This window comes from Neolamprologus brichardi, chromosome 23 (assembly GCF_056152115.1).
Source record: "Neolamprologus brichardi isolate AB-2024 chromosome 23, ASM5615211v1, whole genome shotgun sequence".
In the NCBI taxonomy this organism is placed as follows: Eukaryota; Metazoa; Chordata; class Actinopteri; order Cichliformes; family Cichlidae; genus Neolamprologus; species Neolamprologus brichardi.
The window spans coordinates 12,284,130-12,306,947 of NC_142125.1; the positions used below are offsets into that span (position 1 = coordinate 12,284,130).

Here is a 22,818-nt window from a genome sequence, read left to right on the forward strand (position 1 = left end):
TAAAATGGATATAAATTAAGGGTTTGACACTGATGGAGGCGCGTCTTAAGTCTGCTTGTGTGTTTGTTCTTCTGTGAAGAGCTTCTGATGATGTTCACATGCTGGTATGTTTGCTCTGAGTCTGTGCGTTAGTAATCCCAGGGGGAATGACTCATATAAATAACCAGGCATGAAAGTAGAACATTAATTTATTCAAGTTTTAATGTATTCATGTAAACAGCGAGTGGCCACAGAAGAGAAGGAATATGTTACAAAATTCTCCTTTGCACAGAATACTCAGTCGTCCTCCACACAGCTGAAGAGGCAGCTTATGGAGTTACCTTCAATAATTTACAGGCGGCCTGAACTCACGGAGGTGATTCTAAGAACTGAGACAGCCTGTAAAAGCTTGATGGGCAAGACTCTGGAGGAAAGGAAGCACAGTTATTTACACAACAGTGACAAATTAACTGTCGGTCCTCAGACCACATTTAAGCTTGTAATGAAATGCCTCATTTATGACTCCAGTGCTCTTTAGAGTTTTTCAAGCAGAAAAATGTTCTCAGTCTACACGTCCAACAACAAAAGAAACAAAAACAGGATTTGGACCACTGGTTTCTACTTCTTTTCATTAAACTGTGATATTTTACAGTGGACAACACATGGAGAGCAGAAAGAGGTCCCCTGATTTTTAATGTTTCTGCACAAAATCTTTGAACTCCATATCTCCAAACCAGATGATTTAGAGTTTGTTAAAGTTCACCCAGTCGTAGATAAAAGCATTAGAAACACAGAGAGAAACATTAAAAAGATAATCTTCTTTAAAATAAAAGGTGTCATAAGATAATTCGGCTGATTGAGGGTTAACGAGATGAAAGCATTAACATCATATCTAGTGTTACTTCAAACATATTTAAGATAAAATAAACTAATTATATATCTTATGTTGTTTTGGTCATTCAAACTGGAGGTAGAAAAAAGTCTCAGGAACTCAAGTTTGGCGCAGACGTGATGTAAAGGATTAAAAGGCATCTGAATCAGTCTGACTTTTCCTCTTTTTTCTTCCACGTAATCAGCGCCTCCTGGGAAATGTGCAGTAAAACAACACCGACGCACACCGTGGTTAAAGCACACAGTATGGCCAGGCTGTCTGTTATAGTCAGCGCGGTCCACTCCTTAAAGAGAAGACCAGAAGCTAAAATCACGGTGGACGTGAACGTCACGTAGTAAATCGCTTCAAATATGTTGGAGCTGAAACACTCCAGCGCCTTGTTGATGAAGAAGAACTGTGTGAGGATACTGACAGCCAGCGTGCCCAGCAAGCCCAGGAAGAGCGTCCGAGCCCTGCTGCTTGACGGGCCCTCGCCGAATGCGTCCGGAACCGCCAAGCCGAGGCCTTTGCTGCTCGGCACTGTGAAGCTTCCCAGCAAGGAACATATGGCAACGTACACCATGATGTTTGATGTGCCATGAGCCGGAGCGACCCACACGATGAGAATGATCAGCAGCAGGACCACCACAAGGGCATACGTGACAAACACTGCAGGACAACAAGAGAAACGAAGAGTTATTTTAGGAGCACAAATTGGAGCAGGTGTAGAGAAGTTGTATTAAACACTAACTATAGTCCTTTTTACTGTCTGCAAAGTAAAGGAGTATATATTGGTATTTAATGGCCTACTGAAAAGCTTTTGGACACAACAGATCAGTCAGATGAGGAAGTGTATATACACATATACATATATAATGTTGGTGTAAAACAGAATGACTGATTAAGTGCATAATCTGTGTGAAGGAAACAGCAAATAAAGAGCCCCTCTGCGTTACCTGGGTCGAGGAGCCTCTCCTCCAACTCGAGCCTTGAAGTTGCCTCTGCTGTTGGGGCGTGAATGATGAGCACCACAGAGCCGCAGCAGCATAAAACACAGCCGAGCTTCCCCAGGATGCTTAAATGCTCTTTCAAGATCCAGGAGGCCAACACAGCCCTGCAGCACCCAAACACACACTGTCAAAAGTTCAAGAAATTAAAGCGTTTAAACAGTTTCATCTCTTGTAGAGCTTAAATCAGGGGTGGGGAACTCCAGGCCTCAAGGGCTGGTGTCTTGCAGGTTTTAGATCTCACCCTGGGTCAGTACAACTGAATCAAATGATTAGTTCATTACCAGGCCTCTGGAGAACTTCAAGACATGTTAAGGAGGTAATTAAGCCATTTAGATCAACTGTGTTGGATGAAGGACACATCTAAAACCTGCAGGACACCAGCCCTTGAGGCCTGGAGTTCACCCACCCCTGGTTTAAATGATGCAGCAGTATCATTTAATATTAATCATACTGTTGACTCCCATCTGCAAATAAAGAGGACCTTTACTGAAAGGAGTGGCTGAGATTTATTGGCTGTGTCCCAACAGTTTTACACACCTACAACCGGTGATCCAGTTTCATTAAGTTATATGATTTACAGATGCTGGCGTTGACTGACAGACATGATTTTATTTTTAAAATAACAAAAAAATTTATCAGCTTTTTATAGTTGATCTTCAACTTCAGGCATGTTACCTAAAGTAGAAGATTTACAACTTCAGGTAAACATACCTGTCAGATGAGAGGTTTGGCAGTGATAAGGATATAAGGATTTATGTCTTCAAGTGCAACAGAAACAACTGATTCAACAGGGCGAGAAGTTTAATCCTCTCAGGTTAAAGTAACACAAACATTCTTCTGTCAGAAATCGAGATTTCTGTCTTTTAATAACCGTTTCTCAAAAAAATAATCAATCAGTGGACAAAAATAAACGAGGATGATCACTGTCATACCTTAAAAACTATTTCAGAATCAAAAAACTTTGTTGTCCATTGGAAAGCAGGGGATTTAAACGTGTTCCTCAGTGTATACAAACAAAACGGTAAAAGAAAAGAAACATAAGACACGATATAAATGCCACACAGCAAGATCATGTGATGCTTAAAAAAAAAAACATTATTTGGCTGCAGGGAACTTGATGATGGCGGGCCTGAGTATAAACAAGCCATGCAGCATTCACCATCTTGTATGATAGTGCTGACTTTATGTCCAACTGCCTGGGTGGAGATCTGACACTGTGTGGTGTCAGTTTTTTTATCTGCTCAGTGACCCGTGACAGTTTTTGATTTGTTTTTACTGAAATAAATGTGTGCCAATATACGATGCTGTAAGTGTGAACATCTGGTCTGGTTTTGTGGTGAGTCACAGGATGTTCCGCATAGCTCACTACTAGGCCCCATCCTCTTCACTTTTTCAATTCTAAAAGCCAAATCTAACTTAAATTTAAGCGTTTATGGGTAAATGAAATGGTGTATCTAGCTTCTCATCAGCAGGGGCCGATTCAGCTCCGATCGTTGACTTTTAATTATTTCTTTGAACATAAATCTGTAACGACTTCAAAAAAGAAGAATTGGGTGCACAAGTTTGAATTTATTTTGGATTTTCTGTAATCCAGACAGAGTCAAAAATATAGATACAAACACAAATAAACATACACACTCACTTAAATTGTTTAATAAGTGATACTGCAGGTTTTACAAAGTTGACAAGGCCAAGGACTGTTAACTTCTTGTTAGTGGTCATGATTGACTTTGGTTGTTGCTGTTTGCCAGCATTAAAAAGGATTTGTTTGACAACACTCAATAGACTGACCAATACTCAGAACAAATCCAAGGAACTCAGTGAAGATCTAAGAATAAAAATTGTAGTTTTACGCAAGTTGAAAAGGTCTCTTGAATCCATTTCTAAGCAACTGCAGAATCATCAATTCAAACAACCGTAGATAAGTACAAGTTACTCAGATATATCACCACTTTGCTAAAGTCTGAACGAAGACCAAAACTGTCTCCCTTGGATGAGAGGAAATTGGTAAGTATTTTTGGGGAACAACCAAGGAACCATCAAGGCTCAAGCATGCCATAAGCTGGAACCTGTTGTAACACCAGCATCGCTGTACACAGTGAAGCAAATTTTACATCGCCATGAACTGAGAGGGAACCACCAAGATAGAAACCCCTGCTCCAAAATCAAAACCTCCAACAGCTTGATTTAAAATTGCAAATGCCCAGGTGGACAAGTCAAATGTTTCCTGGAGAAAAGTTTTATGGTCAGACGAGAACATTTTTATCATTTTTAACGAATGACAAAAGGTATGTTTGGAGTAAAGGTGAGTCCTTCAAACCTAAAAACACTACACGATCTGTTAAGCATGGTGGTGGTAGTATCATGCTCTGAGGCTGCTTTGCTTCGACGGTACTGGTAGATTGCAAAAAGTGGATTGACTAATGATGAAGACCGACTACCTCCAAATTCTTCATCTTAACCCCAATTCGATTGTTAAAAGTGAATGCTCCAAACACATTAAAACTTAAAACTGCTTTTTTGAATTACTAAAGCAGGATAACGTAATGCTTTGGAAATGCTTTTGGAACCACAATCCTAAATGAAAATTAGTGGATAGCAGCTTAAATTAATTCTACCAAATATAGCAAGAAGAGTGGTTGATTTGGTACTATATAGAATTAAAGAAAATATTAGTGGGGTTATATAGATGTATGGTTGGACCTATAAAGACATTAAAGACGTATGCTGTACATATATAGCTCAAAATGACCATGATATTCATGCCCATGAGGAGTTGATTAAAACTTCTGTATGATGTTTGTAGTTTAGCCCAAAAAGATTCCACGTGGAGCTGAATACTTAAGAAACAAACAACCAAATGACGAGCTACTGAACTCACCCAAACAGCACTCCCAGGGCTCCCAGAGGAGTAACTACCACCGCAGGGGCCACATTGTATGCCAGGAAATTACCAACCTGACCCGTAATCACTGCAGAGATTCACAGACAGGTGTGTGAGACATATAATTTTCTAAATAACACACCAAGTCTGTAAATGATACTCACTACACAGTGTCCCACTCCACCACACCACATCTGTGAGGTACGACCTTCCTGTTGGAGAACATTCAACACTTCAGTCAGTCTCTATTATTCCACAAACAGCCACGTTTACTGTTTCTGTGCTTTACCTCTGTGGCGGGAACGTAGTATCCCTTTTTTCTGCAGCACAAATGTCGACCCATTAATGAAACTTGATATTATAGCTATTGTTATTCCCAGATTTTGAGAAGAAACTGCCGGTAGTCCTGAGTCAGAGGCCATTACTGCTGCTCTGTTTACTTCCCGTTTCTTTGAGCCACAGCGACACCCAGCGGACATCTCAGCTTCACCCCAGGTCAGCCCAGCCTCTCCTATGTCCCGCCTCAAGTCTGAAAGTAGCGTTAATTTTAAAACACCGCTCTGTGCGCGCAGGGCGGCCGCACTGGAATCAGTGGAATCAACATTGCCGCCTCTTGCGCAATAAACCCCGCCCGTGGGTACGCTGTGGTGATACACATGCATCGCACTGAAGCAGGCAGTTAAAACTACGTAATTTGTTTCCATGTGTCGTGCACTAGTTCGCGATCCGTCAATCAAGCCCATAATGAAGGTCTCGTTAATGCAGCAGAGCAGCTGAGGGGACGAGAGCAGATTGAGAAGAAACCGCAGGTAATTTACAGCGTTGTTGCTGAAAACTGACATGTTCCTGTCTGTGTTACTGAGCTCCGTGACCCGCTGCGTGTCGCTCGGTTCGGTGTCAGCTCACAGCAGCTCGTTTATCAGCGCCTGCATGAGAGCTGCTTTAGCACAGGCTAGTGCTAGCTGGCTAGCAGGCTAAGTGATTAGCTTTAGCGCCAAGCTAACGCTGCCCAGCGTTAGGTACAGCTTTATGAGCTCAGTGATGCTGTGTCAGTGTGCGATGTTCTCTGACTGCTGTTTGTTATCATGTGTGGGGAAATAGCGTCAAAACATCAAGGTTATCACTGCTTTTGCTAGCATGCAATGCTGCGATCTGCTGTTTTCCTCCCAGCGATTTATGTAGCTGAAACATTTCTGGCCCCAAATCATAATCGCCTTCATGTTATTTAACGTCGTTCAACGCCTTATTTATGCTCTGATTAGGTTATAATTATTACTACCCCTGTTATGGATGAGTCTTTCTTGTCTTATGTAAAGTTGTTTTTCAAACCCAGCTGCTAAAGCTCAACCCACTTACTGCCTAATCACATTTTTATGCATCATCTGTCAGTGAATATTCGAGTCCAAGTTTCCCATTTGTTTACACGCCTTTTCATATTACCTGACTATGGAGAGCTTTCCTTACTGTCACTCTACACACACAGACGAATATTTATATAAAACGAAGTAACGTTAACATGATATTAAAACGCTAAACTAGTATAGTCGTTGCTGTATACTAATTTCTGTGTCAAACAGCCAACAAAACTGAATTACACTCGTAAAAACAGGGCTTACATAAAGTAGAATAAATGCAGCATGACAAACATGGCCAGTAGGGTAAAATAACACAAAATAAATGTAATTAAGCATGTTAAGCACGTTTGATTTTGCAGATTTCTATGATAGATGCACTTCCTGATGCAGCCCAAATTTTCCTCCTGGGACCATCCAATGATCTTGTCAGACAAATATGTAAACCACTGCTGTAGTGGTTAGTGGACGTATTGAACAAAGGATATTGAAGATGAAATTGTCTGGCAGAAGGACCCCAAGTGACGTCATCATGGATGTAGTGAAGGAGGACATGCAGAGGGTTGGCGTGACAGATGATACTAGGGATAGAGTGAGGTTGAGGCAGGTGATATGATGTGGTAACTGCTAAAAGAAGAAGAAAAATAGTCTTCTTCTAAATATCCATTGTGTGATGGCAGTCATCTATAGTAGATCCCAAGTTTGTCTCAGTTCCTTTTCTAACAGCAAACAGTGATACCATTTGTAATGAGACAAGCTTTAGAAGCAGTTAGGAGGGTGTGACCTGAGGTTCATAAGGTTTGACTAAATCCGTAAGCAGGCTTTAAAAGTAATTACTTCAAGTTAAAATCTATCTGATACCTAAGAGTTGGCCAGTGTGGGCATCGAGGATGGTGATGTGGTTTCATCTCTGGCAGTTTAGGTGGATGCAGGACCTTTGGCACAGATTCGAGTAGAGGAAATTGCAGAAGTCTAAAACTAATGCTAGGAAGGAGTTGATGACTTTATCAAGATGCATTAGAGATGTAAAAAAATTATTAAATGTATTTCTTCGCCGGGGAAGGCTAGCCAGTACGGCGTTATTAATTTGTGTGTGAAAGCACAGCTCAGAGTCAAAGATCACATTCAGATTGATGCTGAGGGCAGATTTTCAAGGTTTTTATCCAGGTTCCAGGTCAGATATGGAAGGAATAATAAAAGAGCTTCAGATCTGAACTCTTTGAACTGAAGAAAGAAATGCATTTTGTTACTAAATAGGCTAAATGGAGCATATACCTGTGTATCAGCTATATGAGCAACAGTGTAAATCACCATTATATTTATGGTTTGCAGGTATTACAGGTTCAGGCAGCACAAGAGGAACAGATGTTTTGCAGAGAGTGGTCAATGTATTATCCACAGCCACAGTTATTTGGATGACTTCTGCATCAAACAGTGAAGGAATCAAAGCACTGTGAGGATTCCAACTGAATTTGAATAGCCATGATGGAGGAGAAGAAACACAGACACATTCAAACAGCTAACAGAGACACTGCTTTGCATGAAAATGTCTGAGATTATACCACATCGCAAGCAGCACAATTCCACTCAGATTCACATTCCTTTCCACCTGGAAACTAGAATAGAAGTAATTACTGTGGTCTAGGAAGTAGGGCTGGGCAATATGAGGAAAATCTAATATCAAAAAATTTTTTGGCTTTGTTGCGATACACGATATATATCACGATATGTCTTGAGCCCCAGCACCCGTGGTAACGTGGGCAAAGGGGGTGAGATGCAGTTTTAAGCCTCCATGAAATCAAGTTTTTCATGTAAAGATCGGCATGTGTGGTATCCACAGAAACTTCAGAATCTCCGTTAAAAGCTCATGTGAACCATTTCTACAACCACTAAACACAGTGAAAACTACAAACAATTAAAAGAGCAGTTACGCAATTTTGCAAAATGTTCCTAAACACAGAAAACAAAGCCAAAAACTCACTTGACTTTTTGTAACGAAGCAAATTGTGCATTGTCTAAAAGCAGAGATCTTGCAGATTTCGAAACTGCAAGTTTTGTCACGCTCCGGCCAAAATTCACTGAACCAGCCTCAAGTATACAATAACACGGACTCAGTCTTACTCTCTCACTGATAGCCGTTGTATCACAGCTGGTTTATTTAATGTTTTCTTCTGTGCGAAGACCTTCACACGCGAAGTTTAAAACAGTCTTAATTTTGCAGTGGATGACTTTTCAGCTGGTGGAATAATTTCATGGTACTGCTACCTTTTGCAGTAATAGTTTTATGGTATGTTTTGCAAATTACTGCGTTTTGTTCGACATCCTCCTTATGAAATCACAACAGTGAGTCTTCCACTCAGGTATTTAACTTCCACTGTCGCCACATTTTTCCCTATCTGGTGGGATATAAACATGCGTACTCGACGCATTCTGCTGCGTAGAAAATTTTCCACTTGGGAATGTGAATCAATGCATTCGTTGCATGTGGAAGGAAAAAAAAACATATTAAATTTCATGCAGACAGCTTAATATTTCCATGGCAACCTATACTCGATGGTTACGATATAGCCATCATACGCAGAAAAACTTGCGATACATCCATTATATTCAATATATCGCCCACCCCTACTAGAAAGGTCTTCTTGAAGCACATCAAACTGCTTTCACTGTGTTCCCACTGGTTCTTCGTTACCTCGCTGAGCTCATCCATCTAATTGTCTTCACTTCATTTCACTTCAGCGATATTCGTCAGGATAAAAACAGACATGTTTTTAATGAGTTTGCTGACTTTTCCTGGGATGAAGTCACTAAAAAGTAGTATATGAAGGGAAAACTTGAAACAAACCTGGAAAGTAAAGTTTGTAATTGATGGTCATAAAGCACAGTCCGTTTTCATGTACTTACATTGTCATTATTTGTGGATTCCCACCTTGCAGTGACTTTATTAAATTGTCTTTTTATAGCACTCCTTGTTGCATGGTTTTCTTGCAGGTTGGCTGCGTTTGCAGCCCAGAGAGGAGAGGGAAAGATGCCTTCTCCATCATTTACCCTCGATGCTCAGCTGAGATTTCATGACAAATGGCTGAAGATAGACCTGCAGGTATGTACACGAGAAGGAGGCAGTGGCACGAAATTATATTTATCGTGGTGGGTTTTGTTTTTTGGTTGTTGTTTTTTTTTTTCCCCCCCAGTCACTTGATCTGTCAAGTCACTTGTCAAGTCTTGTCCCTAGTCACTTGATCTGTCAAGTCACTTGTCAAGTCTTGTCCTCAGTTACTTGATCTGTCAAGTGACTGAGGAGAAGAGATGATTGGTAATGTTTCATCATGTTTCTTATCTTTACCTCAGCTGTGACATCAATTTTCCAGATTAACTGGGAAAACGTTACCCCATGTCAGTGTGTCATACTCACTGTGGTCCCCTAGCTGTTTCTTTGTTTTCTAAATATTTCAGAATCCTGGTGCCTTATTGATTGTATTTTACATGACGTGTTGGTTTCACTTTTTTCTTTTATATGTAATAGTTGGTGTTTTTCTGGAGCCCAATTTTGAGAGGTTAAAAACAGGAAAAACGTTGCATTACAATAATACAGACAGTTGGCTCACAGGGCAGTAAACATCTGCAGCAGAGCCTCTCGAGATTAGTTCTGATAAAACCAGAGACATTTCCTCTATATTTGTATTTTCAGGGCTTGAGTGGAATTGCTCTGTATATTAATTTGTGCCTCACACATGCATCAGAATGGATGAAAATTACATTTTTGATTTTAGGTCCGAGGCATGTAGGATACAGAATGGCTCTATAGAGGCCACTATGAAAATTTCTATGAAGGTCGAAGTCTACAAGAAGCCTTGATTACATATCTGCGTCAGACCTCATGCAGATGATTATTGTTTTGCTGGTTCAGCCTGTAATAAAGTACATCACCAGAAAATCTTTCTTTTTTCTTTTTTTGAATGTCTGTGTTGTGCAAACAAACCCTTGTTGTTAGTAATTATGAACTCTTTCAGTGAATACACCACGGACTTAACAGGCTGCAGTCTCTCTACCCTGAACTTGAAAATTAATTTGGATCATCCAATCAGGACTTGATTTTAGGACCCACCATTTTCCCACCATAAAAGCTTCTTTCAGCACTGAAGGAAGTGCAGCTTTAGTGTTATATGTCTGCTCAGTCTCTGAGCTAACATGGGTTTCAAATCTGTCTAAGAATGAGGAAACATTTGGCTTTCAGCTTGTGAATATTTCAGAGCAAAACAATGTCATGCATGTGTGTTGTAGCACTAAGTGGATGACACACAAATGTTTTTTTTCTTCAGTCGGTTGATACTCTGAGATAAAACAGCTATTCTGGTACTCTTGAGTTGTGAAGGCTGCACAGATAGATGAAAGGACCTCTGTGTACACTCTTTAGCGAGGAATAAAATTCAGGGAAATGATGTGGAATGACCTGATTATGGAGAAAATAATGCTCAGGCCATCTTGAGCCGACCTTGAGCACCCTTAAAGAAAAACCAAACATGGATTCTCATGACACAGTTCTCCAGCTGCTGCAGGTTCTAGTTGGAGTTAGGATCCAGAGAAGATCCAACCAAGTATCCCATCACTACCTGCAATGAAGCACAGGATGGGAAATGCTAAATGGTTAGCTGCAATTGAATTTTCAAAATAAGAGGATTATCCAGTAGGATTTTATTTGTGTTGTTATCACAGTTCGTTCAGCATGTAACTCAGCCTGTATCCAAGTCAGTGTCTGACCCTCTGAGGAAAAACTTTGGATCAATGAATGATCAGAGAATGATGGGGGTGGGGGTGGGGGGGTCACAGTATGTAAGTAGAAATTGTTGTTTTCGAATAAATTACTTCACTGCTGGAAATTTTCCTTTCGCTGTGGATAAAACCTTTGAGATGGTCTCAAATATGTCTCCATGCAGCATTAATAAAAGCAGAGGTTTCTGTTCTGCACTGCACTGATTGTGTTTCTCATCCTTCTGGCAGCGGGCTTTTTCTCCAGAGGGTCTGAGTGAGATGTGGAATGAGATGGTAAAAGATGAGGAGATAACATTCAACGGAGAAGAATCAGCTCACCCAGGTATTTATGTGTGACATGTGACACCTATTTCCACGCCGTCTGAGGATTGATATCTGAGATTGGGACAGACAGCAGTGCTTTAACCTTGCTGCTGAGGATGAAGGTTAACGTCCTAATCTCTTCTGACTCTTTATAGAAGACTGCACTGACTGTTTTGGAGCTCAGAAGAAGGATGAGCCCAATGACAAAGAGAAGAAGGAAGAGGAGGAGACGTCGACGTCGGTGCATCACTCCATCATTGAGACATGGGACTGGGGACGGCAGCCAGGTGAGAAAACTACTTGAGTGAGTTTAAAAGTCGGGTTAGCTGCAGTAATTCCTGCTGCAGTCTCGTGCTCCCCCTGTGACTCCTGTCATTTTACGCCTTTCTGTTTCCAAGTAGGGTAATTAATACTACGCTGAGAGCAGAGGGTTTCGTAACACCTACATGTGAACTACATAAATCTCGTTTTAGCTAATGGCTCATCTCTCACTGTTTGGTGGTGTGTCTGGCCATGTTGATGCGTGCGTGTTTTGCTGGCACGTGAGGTGTGGAAACTCAAATGACAACCTAAAGTCTGCTGGTCTGAGTGGTTATTTTTACCCTGCAGAGTTTAATCTTAGTTGGCATTACGTTGTGGTTCACAGCAGGATACAGACTCTCACCCAGTTTGTATTTGCTGGTGGGGCTGGGTGGGACGGTTCATGGTGGCAGGAGATAAGCACCGAGCAGGCGGATGGGGGGGGCCAGTTAATACAGATTTTGATACTGTCTGCCTGGTTGCTTCCTCCTTTTTTATTGACTGAGACAGGAAGTTGGGCTGGTGTGTACAGTGAGTGTAACTGGATCGCTGCATGGCAAGTGCTCTGTCATTGATGCTTAAAGTTCAAACAGCATACTTCCTGCTTTCCCATTGGAAGTTTGGAACTTCCCGAGCTGCTGCGTTGAAGCCAAGATGTTGACATGTGAGATCTTTGTAGGTTTCCTCTCTGTCCCTTGTTAGATTTTTATTAAAGATGTGATAATTTCCTGTGAGTCTAATATTTCTTCAGCTGTGAGGAATGCAGACTGAGCAGAGAGTCTGACTAGGATCCATATCTGTTCTGACAGCTGAGCACAGCTGACTGCTGTGTGGCTCATACAACCTCAGGACAGTCTGGCTTACATAAAGCTTAAGTGGATTTCAGAACTGCTATTTTGGCCCACTTCGCCTTCCCTGCAGCGCTGTGGTATAGACACAAAAAGGTTTTCTTTTGAGCCAGATCAGAAGTCAGGACTTGCTGTGATGAAACTCAGTGGGACAAAATTTATTTTAATTTTTAATTGAGCAACCCTGAAGCATCCAACCAAAAAGCTTTGGTTGCTATACCCAGGGTTGGAAGTGGGGTCTTAAATCTGCATTCATTTAAATGTCCAGCAGGGTGGGACTTCCTGATGAGTTTAGTTTTTTGCTCGTTTCAGGTAATTGATGAGTACGACATGTTTGTTTTTTGTAAATTATGGTCATTCGATGGGCCTAAAAGGATGATTATCCAGGATGTTCATTGCCTGATGATTCGTCAACTATCACTTATTAGACAAGGAGTCCATTTGCTTGTTTCACTTAAGTTTTTATTAGTTTCTGTGTTATTATTTATTTATTTTTTAGTCCATTCATTGAGCCAGCCATCCATTTTCTAGCAATTATCTGGGTCTGTGTTTTGGCGTCAGCAGCCTAGACGGAGACCTCTCTCCCTGGCCGTCTTCTCCAGCTCTTGCAAAGGGTTGCCTAAGCATTCCCAAGCCTCCTCACCTAGGCTCTTCAACTCCTCTCCAAGGCTGAGCCCAGACACTAAGCTAATATTTGCCACTTGTATCAGCTTGTCACCGTAGGTATGAGTAGGAACATAGATCGATTAATAACTTGACAGCTTTACTTCCACACTGAGCCTCATAACAGATCAGTACAGCGTCAACATCACTGCAGATGTCACACCAATCCACCAGTCTCCTACTCCATCTTCCCCTACTGTGAATGAGAGCCTACTTAAACTCCTTCACACTTGAGATGGCAACTAATTTCCCACAAAATGCAAAAAAAAAAGGCTGAATCTTACACAGCAAAGCAGATCTTTTTAGGGTAAAGTAACTAAATAAATGAATCAAGCACAAACATAATAAAATAGCATACTAAATGTATGTAGTAGATATGACTTGGGCTACAAGACAGCAACTCATTCTTTCATTCAAATAAGCTGCTGAGCAGGTACTTTGTAGAGATATTACATGGTGTGGTATTACATGGGGTGTTTTAGGCAGTTCAGCAGCAAAGCCTGTGTAGCTCTGCAGCTGTTAAAAAAACAAACAAAAACAAAAAGACCCATTAAAATGGACCAAAGATGGGGGAATCCCAGGAAGTATGTTATGACCTCTTTAGCTAGTAACAATGCATGACAGCTTCTTAAATTATTGAAATGGACGAGTTTGTTTTATAAATGTCAAAAAATGGTTTGAACAGCTGATATGCAGATTTATCACTCAAAACTAGCGACTTCACTCCTGTAGCTTATTTGCAAATTGAGTGTTTCTGGTCATAAACAAATGACATGCCAGTGCACTCACTTATTTTTACTATGTTATTCTTTTCTTTGAACCCTACGTGTGTGTGTGTGTGTGTGTGTGTGTGTGTGTGTGTGTGTGTGTGTGTGTGTGTGTGTGTGTGTGTGTGTGTGTGTGTGTGTGTGTGTGTGTGTGTGTAGATGACAAGGAACTGAAGGACTGCCTGATGGTTCTGGTTGAGGACCAGCAGAAGCTCTCTGCTCAGATGGCCAAAAGCACCCTGTCTGCCCAGCGTCTGCGTCAGCGTCTCGTCATCCTGGAGCGCTATCTCATCTCTCTCAGCCACAGCATGATGGAGGAGAAGTACAAGGTCCGCTGGAAGACGCCCCCCAGCCCACCACTGCCAGCTGCTGACAACAAGAGGTAAATAAAAATGTTTCCTTTCTCAGGAATTGTGCACAAAACATTGGTCTTATGAGAGAACAGAGGCAGATTTAGATACTAGGTAATTCCATGGAGAGTCAATGAGCTCCTCTCTGACTTCTTCAGAATCAGCTGATCTTTTTTGTACAATGACGCCTTGCAAAACTTGACCTTCATACTATGAATATTTTTAGAGTTAGAGAGTTGGAGTGAGGTGGGGGTGGTGGTTATTTAAGATTTCTTGTTTTTTGTTTATTTGTTTGTTTGTTTTTTTTATCCTTAGCTGTAAAGCCACATTGGACTAGTGAACTGGTCCGTCGGGTTTGTGCAATTAGTCAAGTATAGTAATCTGGAAGGTTATACACTCATGTCTTCTACAGCACATGCTGCAGATTAAAGCAACAATTGAAGTCGATGAATGAGGCATTCTGAGTCTGTGCCAACATTTATTTACTGATGGACTAAAAATGGAATAAAAATAATAATCCTCAACTTTCAGCAACCATTTTTAATTTTCTCTCTAGCCCACAGTGGTTGAGGAGTATGGCAATGTGTAGCGCACGGGTGTCCAACTCCAGGCCTCAAGGCCTGGCGTCCTGCAGGTGTTAGATCTCACTCTGGGTCAACACACCCGAATCAAATGATTAGTTCATTATCAGGCCTCTGAAGAACTTCAAGACATGTTGAGGTAATTTAGCCACTTAAATCAGCTGTTTGATCAGGGATACATCTAAAACTTGCAGGACACCGGGCCTTGAGCCCCGGAGTTCCCCCACTCCTGATCTAGATGGAGCTTAATTTTTTTTTGTGTGTGTGTGTCCATGTTCAGAGAGCAGTGTACCGTGAATACCTTATCCTATCATGATTATCCCCATAATGTTTTTCTTCTCTTCTTACCATAACTGAATTTATCTTAACTTCCTTACCAGAGGGAGGGAGTTATGGTCATTTAAAACTTTAAAGTGCTTGTAAAATGGGCCATAGAGGGATAAAATAGATTATTGTAGGGCCAATAGAAACTGTGTCAAACTTACTGTTTCATTCTTCCTGACTTCCAGAGGAGGTGTGAAATAGCTGGATATCCATCGTATGATTAGAGATTGAGACAGAGTACCGAGAAAGTAACACATGTGACCTGGGTGACGTAAGGAACTCAGTAGTAGTCACTAAGCGAGCATCAGTGCTCACCGCCTGTGCCAGTAGCTTTGTAACCTTCAGCTGGAGCAGTTTCATCCTCCTGAGACTGCATAGCCAGTACCCATCTCTGAAGTCTAGCTTCTGTTTTGATGGGGAAGTGGAGTAAGAGTAAACAGTATTGTATACTCTTAACTATTATGGTGTGTCTATCCAGTCACTGAAAGTTAAACCCTGCAGCTCAGTGTAAGTGCACACTGTGTTTTCTTTAAGTAAGCCTCTTAGGCATGCTCCAATAGGTCTCTCATATGCATAGTAAATGTAGGCCGTACTCTAAATGTGCTCCATATTTACTGTGCAGGGCTTTTAGTTCCAGGCAGTTATTTGGAGCAGACTTGGTTTTTTATTTCTAATTGAAAACCTCATTTTAGGATCTGCTGTTGCTGCCCTGTGATTGCATCACAGCGATGATACTAGGGGTGAACCATTCATCAAATTTTAAATAGATTTTTGACTTTCAGCATTTATGAAAGGAACACAATTGTAGTCAAAGGAGCTTGCAAAGAAAAGCGTCTGGACTTCTTTAAGTTACTTGAAGACGTTTCACCTCTCATCCGAGAAGCTTCTTCAGTTCTAAGGTCAAATGGTGGAGAGTCCCAGATATAAACCTGGTGGGAGTATCCCCCCACAGAGGGACAAAAGGACCCCCTGATGATCCTCTAATCGCCTGAGCCAAGGTGTGAAACTGGGTGTGGGTCCCAATCAGCCAGAGTTTCGGGTGAGTTCGTTGTGAAACCTGGCCCCACCTTATCATGCGAATTCCTGAGGTCAGATGGCCCAGGATGTGAGTGGGCGTTAAGGCGTCTGGGAAGGGATCTCAAAACTGGATTATAGATGGCAGAGAGTTGGTGTCGTAAACCACCGCCTCTGTTCAAAGATGGTCGCTTACAGTGGACATAGATGGCTTCTTTCACTCCTCTTTCAAACCATCTGTCCTCTCTGTCCAAAATGTGAACTTTGGCATCCTCGAAAGAGTGTCCTTTATCCTTAAGATGCAGATGGACAGCTGAGTCTTGTCCTGTGGAGGTGGCTCTTCTGTGTTGTGCCATGCGCTTGTGAAGTGGCTGTTTGGTCTCTCCAATGTAGAGGTCTGGGCATTCCTCGCTGCACTGTACAGCATACACCACATTGTTAAGTCTGTGTTTTGGCGTTTTGTCTTTTGGGTAAACCAGTTTTTGTCTGAGTGTGTTGCTGGGTCTGAAATGCACCGGGATGTCATGCTTGGAGAAAACCCTCCTGAGTTTTTCTGATACACCGGCTACATAGGGGATGACAATGTTGTTGCGTCTGTCCTTCTTATCCTCCCTCGCTGGTGTCTGATCTTCTTTTCAGACACCAGCGAGGGAGGATAAGGTCCTTTTGTCTCTCTGTGGGGGGATACTCCCACTAGGTTTATATCTGGGACTCTCCACCATTTGACCTTAGAACTGAAGAAGCTTCTCGGATGAGAGGTGAAACGTCTTCAAGTAACTTAAAGAAGTCCAGACGCTTTTCTTTGCAAGCTCCTTTGACTACGATGACCTGGATGACTGAGAACCTTCACAGACGAACACAATTGTAATTAAAATGATCTCTCTTAGGCATTCCTTTTTGTGACAAAATCTTATTTTTCTTGTGTTATAAATCAAATGGACTTAAACCTGTACAGTAGTGCATTTTTCATCCTTTCCGAAGCCTCCCTAGCTCTTCAGTTGAGCTTGAGCTAAGATGGTGAAACTTCTTGTCACAAGGCTCTAAAGGAAGTAAAAGTCACACACACAGAGAAGAAATCCAATGCATCTTCTGTATGTGGGCTTCAGTTGGCTGTTTGATAGTAAGGGTTTTACAATGATGATAATAATATGATGATATTTAATTGATCCGTATGTGCTCGTATTCTTTTCAGCCCTCGTCCGGCCAGTAAAGGTGTGGAAGGTTTGGCCAGAGTCGGCTCCAGGGCAGCTCTTTCTTTTGCCTTTGCTTTCCTTCGCCGGGCGTGGAGATCAGGTAAGAAGTGCTGAGAGTGAAGATATTTTGTCCTTCGGCGCCGGTGATGATAGGTGCTGTCATGGTGGTGCAACTTTGCTTAACAGCTGCTGAAGAATGCGTTGCGCCACATTAGAAGCTGCTGGTCGTAAACAACCAAACATCTTTCGCAATGCTGTGTTTTTAGTCGTGCTGCTAGACGACAGACTGACAGAATAGGGCCAAGGAGGCAATCCTGCTGCTTTGGCACAAGAATTAATCCAAAATAGCTGTTTTGGATGTCGTTAAATGTAACTCTGTCGTCATGCGTGGTCTCCATTACAGGCAGATAAATCAGGATCCAGTGTCTTGCTTTAGTCTCATGTATTATAATAATGATAATTATAATCATCATCATCCTCGGGCTATAAATTCAAAATGACTAATAATATTCAGTTATTAGCTTTTATTTTGATGTAAATTAGTCACAGATTCTGATTACGTTTATTCAAGCGTAAATCTTTGACCATGTTATTCATTCACTCCATTCATTTTCAGCTTTGCTAGTGGAGGTGTTGTTTTTGTTAACATTGTGAGGGCTTTGTGTCCACGGGGACTGGGTGGGAACAAAGCGCCTGCCTGTCCTCCATAGCCTTCCTGTAACATGAGCAACACGCACACACGGACACCTCCTATCCCCATTTTAGCCGTGTTCCTGGAAATACTCTTTAGGAACAATGAAGTGTAACACACTTTTTTTTTAAAAAAATAAAAAAATTATTTGGGCTTTTTTTGATTGTTTGGATTTTTTTTTTTTGTTTGTTTTTTTTTGGGGTGGGGGGTGGGGGTGAATTTTAATCTCTGTTATGATTCTGCTTCCTTCTGCTTCTGCACACCCTTTTTACTTTGCAGCAGTGAGTTGATCACCTCCCTAGCCCAGTGCTCAAACTCGTTTTGGTCTGACATTACAGAATAGCTCCACTAGAGGAAGTAAATCTTACAAGGATTTCACAGGTGAACCTGTGGAACGATCAATAATGGTCTCCTTATACTCTCAGATCCCTCAGCGTCTCTGACCAGGTCTTTCTTGGGTGATAACAGTTAGTCTTTCAAAGAGCACAGGTCTGCTCTCCCACCACATTGCATCACAGTTATCCTGTGGTGAAGGCAATATGGAAGAAACTGGTGCTTGGTCTTCAAACACGGGTTTTATGTTCAAAATTAGCCACTATTCTGGGCCCAAAACTGCTCTTTTTCAATTAAATTGAGCAGTAACATTTTGAGCGGAAGGAGGTGATATGTAACTACTGTAAGCTTCAAACTGGGGCTCATGTTGGTCAAGGGTTACAGAAACAGGACTTTGGTAGGTGACATCACAGCTTTCTCTCTGAGTGGTCATTAAACACGTGAAGTAAGCCAAATTAAGATATGGATAAACTCTAATGTCGGTAGCTGCGTATTTAAAATCAGATTTTAGCAGCGAGGGGAAGGAGAAAGGAAATAGTTTTAAAGGAATGTCTGAGTTACATTCTTAATCAGAGGTTTTTGTTTCACCGTTTCTTGCCCATAACAAAGAAAACTGGAAATGTCTACATAAGAACAGCTTTACTGTGAGTTCTGCTGTATCAGACTAGAGTCTGTAAACGCTGGGAAGCTAACGGATGTTTACGTTGGGCACATTAGCTGATTGCACATATACTGGTTTTCTTATAGTTCTGGGATGCTGCTGTCAGAAATGCCAGTAATCCAGTGAGCCTCAGTTCCTCTCTTACTGGGAGTCCGCAGTTTGGGTCACCTCAGTGTTTAAACTGACATTTTAGACCCTGTTACAACTCTGGTGGCCTGGTTCCTCAATAGTTAAACATTTGAAAGCACTGGAAATTGCACGTCGCTGCAGCTTAAAAAATGCTACAAATGCTCTGTCCTTCTTATTGCTTTATATTTAATCTGTACTGTATAATGTAGCTACTCTGCAGTGTTTTAAACATGAAAATGTTTGTCTTTGCAGGAGATGATGCAGATCTTTGCAGTGAGTTGCTTCAGGAGTCTCTGGATGCCCTGCGAGCGCTGCCCGAGGCGACACTGTTTGATGAGGGAACTGTGTCATCAGTGTGGCTGGAGGTTGTCGAGAGGGCCACAAAGTTCCTGAGGTCTGTTGTTTTATCAGTTGTACATAATGTTTAATCCCAAACTTTTGCAAGATAAATAACATCTCGTCTTATAAATTGCATAACTTTGTGGGATTCTCATCTCTTGTCTCCTTTGTGAACAGTGATGTACATGGAAGTGCCAGCATCAAATGTAACATTCCTCTTCAGGATCAACATCTAGCCTTGGCCATCCTGCTGGAGCTGGCTGTTCAGAGGGGAACACTCAGGTAACCAGATCTCCTTATTACCTGTTTATTTGTTAATGCCAAATCTAACTTTTCTGCTCATCTGTTGTTATGTCCTTCCAGTCAGCTGCTGTCTGCTGTTCTGCTGCTTTTGCGTCTGTGGGAAAGTGGCACCAGAGAGATGGACAACGAGCGCTCCACGCAGGGAACCAGTGCTCCATTACTGCCCCTCCTGCAGCGCTTTCAGAATATACATAGCAGCAAGGAGGAGCCCGTTCCTGAAGAGGAAGCTGAGGTGGAAATTTTCTTTTCCCAGCTGGTTTCTAAAAGAAAATAAGACATGGACTGACTGGAGATTGATTTCAATTTTTATTTTATTACCATATCATGCATAAATCATGACACCAGTAAAAGGAAAACAGAGAGAACAGAAACAAATGACCCAACTTGAAGTCTTTCCCTAGCACTGAAATGGAAACGGCCAACTTAAAAGCACCAATTTGTTTGTCAAACTGTCTCAGATATTTCATAAAATTTGCCATAATCAGAAAATTACACAAAAAAATGTAATCCATTCTCAGCTGCTACTAATTCACATAGTTCACACGTCCTGCTGTCCTCTGGGATGCTTTTAAATCTCCTGCCTTCCTCTTCAGACTGTGCTTCTTGTCCAGTTTGCAGTATCAAAGAGCTCAGAACTATATTTTGCTTAATTTGAATATATGTTCTCAAATTGGACTTTTAACAAAATATCTTTCAAACAATATTTCATGATAAACTATTATAATGCACAACCTGTAGTTTTGCCTTTTCATTGACTCTGAATGAATAATAATTCATGTTTTTACATTTAGTGCCAGCCTCCATCTCCAAACAGCAGCTATTTAATCTGCATTAAAAAGCAGTGTGAGGGCAGATGAAAAACTAAATGAAATTCATTGATTTAGAGAGGCAGATCTTTTATATTTATTTTAAACAGGGAGGAGAAAAATTATAACCCTGTTTTAATAAACATCATGCAGGAAAATCGAGACCATAAGAACAGATAAAGTGCTATCGATATAAATTGTGTTGATTCATGTCTCTCTTGGGAACAAGTCTTAAAATGCCCTGTTTTTCTTTTTTTGTTTTTTTCCATCATGGTTGAGAATGAAGCTAATTAATATTTCATGGATCTTTGCTGTGGTTTCCAGATCCTCACAGCCCCTCTAAGTCCAAATGAGAGTTTCCTGCGATACTTGACGTTGCCTCAGGATAACGACCTGGCTATCGATCTTCGTCAGACTGCTGTAGTAATCATGGCTCACCTGGACCGCCTAGCTTCTCCTTGCAGCCCTCCACACTGCAACTCGCCTACGTCACACAAGGTGACCCCTCTTTTTATTAGCTGTCACTGCTGAAGTGTTTGGTTCAGTTGTTTTTACATTTTTAAGTATTACTTAAATCTGTCTTTTTTACGAGCATTATTCAGACCCCCACCTTCAGATTTGAATATGTGACTTGAATATGTGTTGCCTAAGTAGTTAATGCTCAAGCATAAACCAATGCTGTCTTGTTTTGTTCCAGGGAACCTTGCAGGAAGTGATTGCCTGGGGCCTCTTGGGTTGGAAACTTTACGCCAACGTTAATGGACCCATTCAGTGCAAAGCCCTGTCGAGCCTCGGGGTCACACAGATTGTCTGTTCAGAAAAGGGGTTTCTTATCCTTTCCAGCAGCGGTGCTGTTTACAGCCAGAACTACAAGAGCACAACCCTGGTCAGTTCTGTCAGTTTCTCTGAGGTCGATCGTTTCATCTCTGCATCTGCAGCAGGTTGAGACTCTGAATTGTTTTGTTGCAGGCTCCCATGCTAATCCACGTTCTAAGCTCCAGAAAGATTGTGAAACTTGCAGCTCATCCTGACGGGCAGCATTACTTGGCCCTATCGTCCAACGGGGAGGTGTTCTCCTGGGGGTGCGGTGATGGTGGCCGGCTTGGACATGGAGATACCACGTAAGCAACCAGAGAAAAACATGTCCATCCTTTAAAAAGGCTTACACACATTTTGTGCTTCCACCTTTTTTTGGGGGGGGGGTGTTGTATTAGTGGAGAGTATGTAGTACAGACATACAGCAAAGGACATCAGGTTGGACTTGAACTCGAGCTGCTGCATTTTCAGCCTTGTGACCGTCGCTGTTATATTACCACTTTATTACACTGAATGTGTTTGTCTATTACAGATATAACAGTGGAGTTGTAGGTTTTTGGAGCATTAAATTTGATTTTGAAGATCTGTTTAAGTTAAATTATTGATGAAACAGGTGGTGAAGAAATGCATTGCATTATTTCCTAAAATCTGGGACATTTCTATTCATGTTTTGTGCTCGTAGGCCAGAGACAGAATCAAAGGCTTCTGATAGAGTGAAATCCCCCAACCCTGCCAGTTCATTTTAAAAGAATCTGTGTTATTAGTAAAATCATAATGAAAATAAAAATATAAATGATAATTATTAATGGTAATGAGCTTCCTGAAAAATTTAGCCTTCTATTTTTACTTTATTTCAGATACCTAGAAGAACCTAAAATGATTGGAACCTTCAATGGAAAACAGGCCGGAAAGCATGTGGTGCATATTGCTTGTGGGAGCACATACAGTGCTGCGATCACTGCTGATGGCGAGCTCTATACATGGGGAAGAGGGAACTATGGTCGGCTTGGCCACGGTGAGCTCCAAATGAACTGCCCCTGATAGATATTCTTCACTTTTTTTGGTCTCTTTGTCTTTACTAAAATTAGTTGTAATCTGTTGGGGTTTCTAGGCTCCAGTGAGGACCAGACTACACCCATGGTAGTGACGGCATTCAAAGGGCTGAAGGTGGTGGATGTGGCATGTGGAAGTGGTGATGCCCAAACTCTTGCTGTGACAGAGAATGGTAAGCATGCTTCCTGTGGGTGATTAAAAATGCTGGAATTAAAATCCAGGAATTAATGTTTTTAAAATGTCTGTTAGTTAAATAATTGAAATGTACCCCCCTCCTCCCAAAAAAAACCCCTTTAAAGTTTCATGTGAATTGCTCAGTGTTGTTGTGTCCGACCTGTGTCACCTGTTACAGATCCATTAGCAACAGTAGCGGCTGGTGTGTTTCTTGCTTCTTGGTAGCCAGCATATCGGCCATTTTTAGCTTGATTTTTGATCATAGAAGCCGCTAGAAATTACCCAGGCTACAGCTACAGTTTAG

General features: G+C 41.5%; 2 protein-coding genes across 4 annotated transcripts in view; one reads left to right on the top strand and one right to left on the bottom strand.

The window, feature by feature from the left end:
* Window positions 1-212: 212 nt before the first annotated feature.
* nipa1 (NIPA magnesium transporter 1) lies at window positions 213-5,406 on the bottom strand. Its single transcript, XM_006790386.3, has 5 exons — window positions 5,034-5,406; window positions 4,909-4,956; window positions 4,742-4,832; window positions 1,807-1,964; window positions 213-1,519 (listed from the first exon to the last, which is right to left on the bottom strand). Exons 1-5 carry the CDS (start codon window positions 5,404-5,406, stop codon window positions 1,017-1,019), a joined length of 1,173 nt encoding a protein of 390 aa, XP_006790449.3. The 3' UTR covers window positions 213-1,016.
* Window positions 5,407-5,447: 41 nt separating this feature from the next.
* herc2 (HECT and RLD domain containing E3 ubiquitin protein ligase 2) overlaps window positions 5,448-22,818 on the top strand; it is a 54,995-nt gene continuing 37,624 nt past the window's right edge. For all 3 annotated transcript variants that reach the window (XM_087836081.1, XM_087836082.1, XM_087836083.1), the window contains exons 1-14: window positions 5,448-5,553; window positions 9,088-9,196; window positions 11,095-11,188; window positions 11,325-11,456; window positions 13,907-14,129; window positions 17,209-17,309; window positions 19,276-19,417; window positions 19,540-19,644; window positions 19,726-19,897; window positions 20,796-20,969; window positions 21,169-21,357; window positions 21,441-21,592; window positions 22,145-22,302; window positions 22,399-22,512. In XM_087836081.1, coding sequence (XP_087692207.1) covers window positions 9,125-9,196; window positions 11,095-11,188; window positions 11,325-11,456; window positions 13,907-14,129; window positions 17,209-17,309; window positions 19,276-19,417; window positions 19,540-19,644; window positions 19,726-19,897; window positions 20,796-20,969; window positions 21,169-21,357; window positions 21,441-21,592; window positions 22,145-22,302; window positions 22,399-22,512 — 1,828 coding nt within the window. In that variant the 5' untranslated portion in view covers window positions 5,448-5,553; window positions 9,088-9,124. The remainder of the gene's footprint in view (window positions 5,554-9,087; window positions 9,197-11,094; window positions 11,189-11,324; window positions 11,457-13,906; window positions 14,130-17,208; window positions 17,310-19,275; window positions 19,418-19,539; window positions 19,645-19,725; window positions 19,898-20,795; window positions 20,970-21,168; window positions 21,358-21,440; window positions 21,593-22,144; window positions 22,303-22,398; window positions 22,513-22,818) is intronic.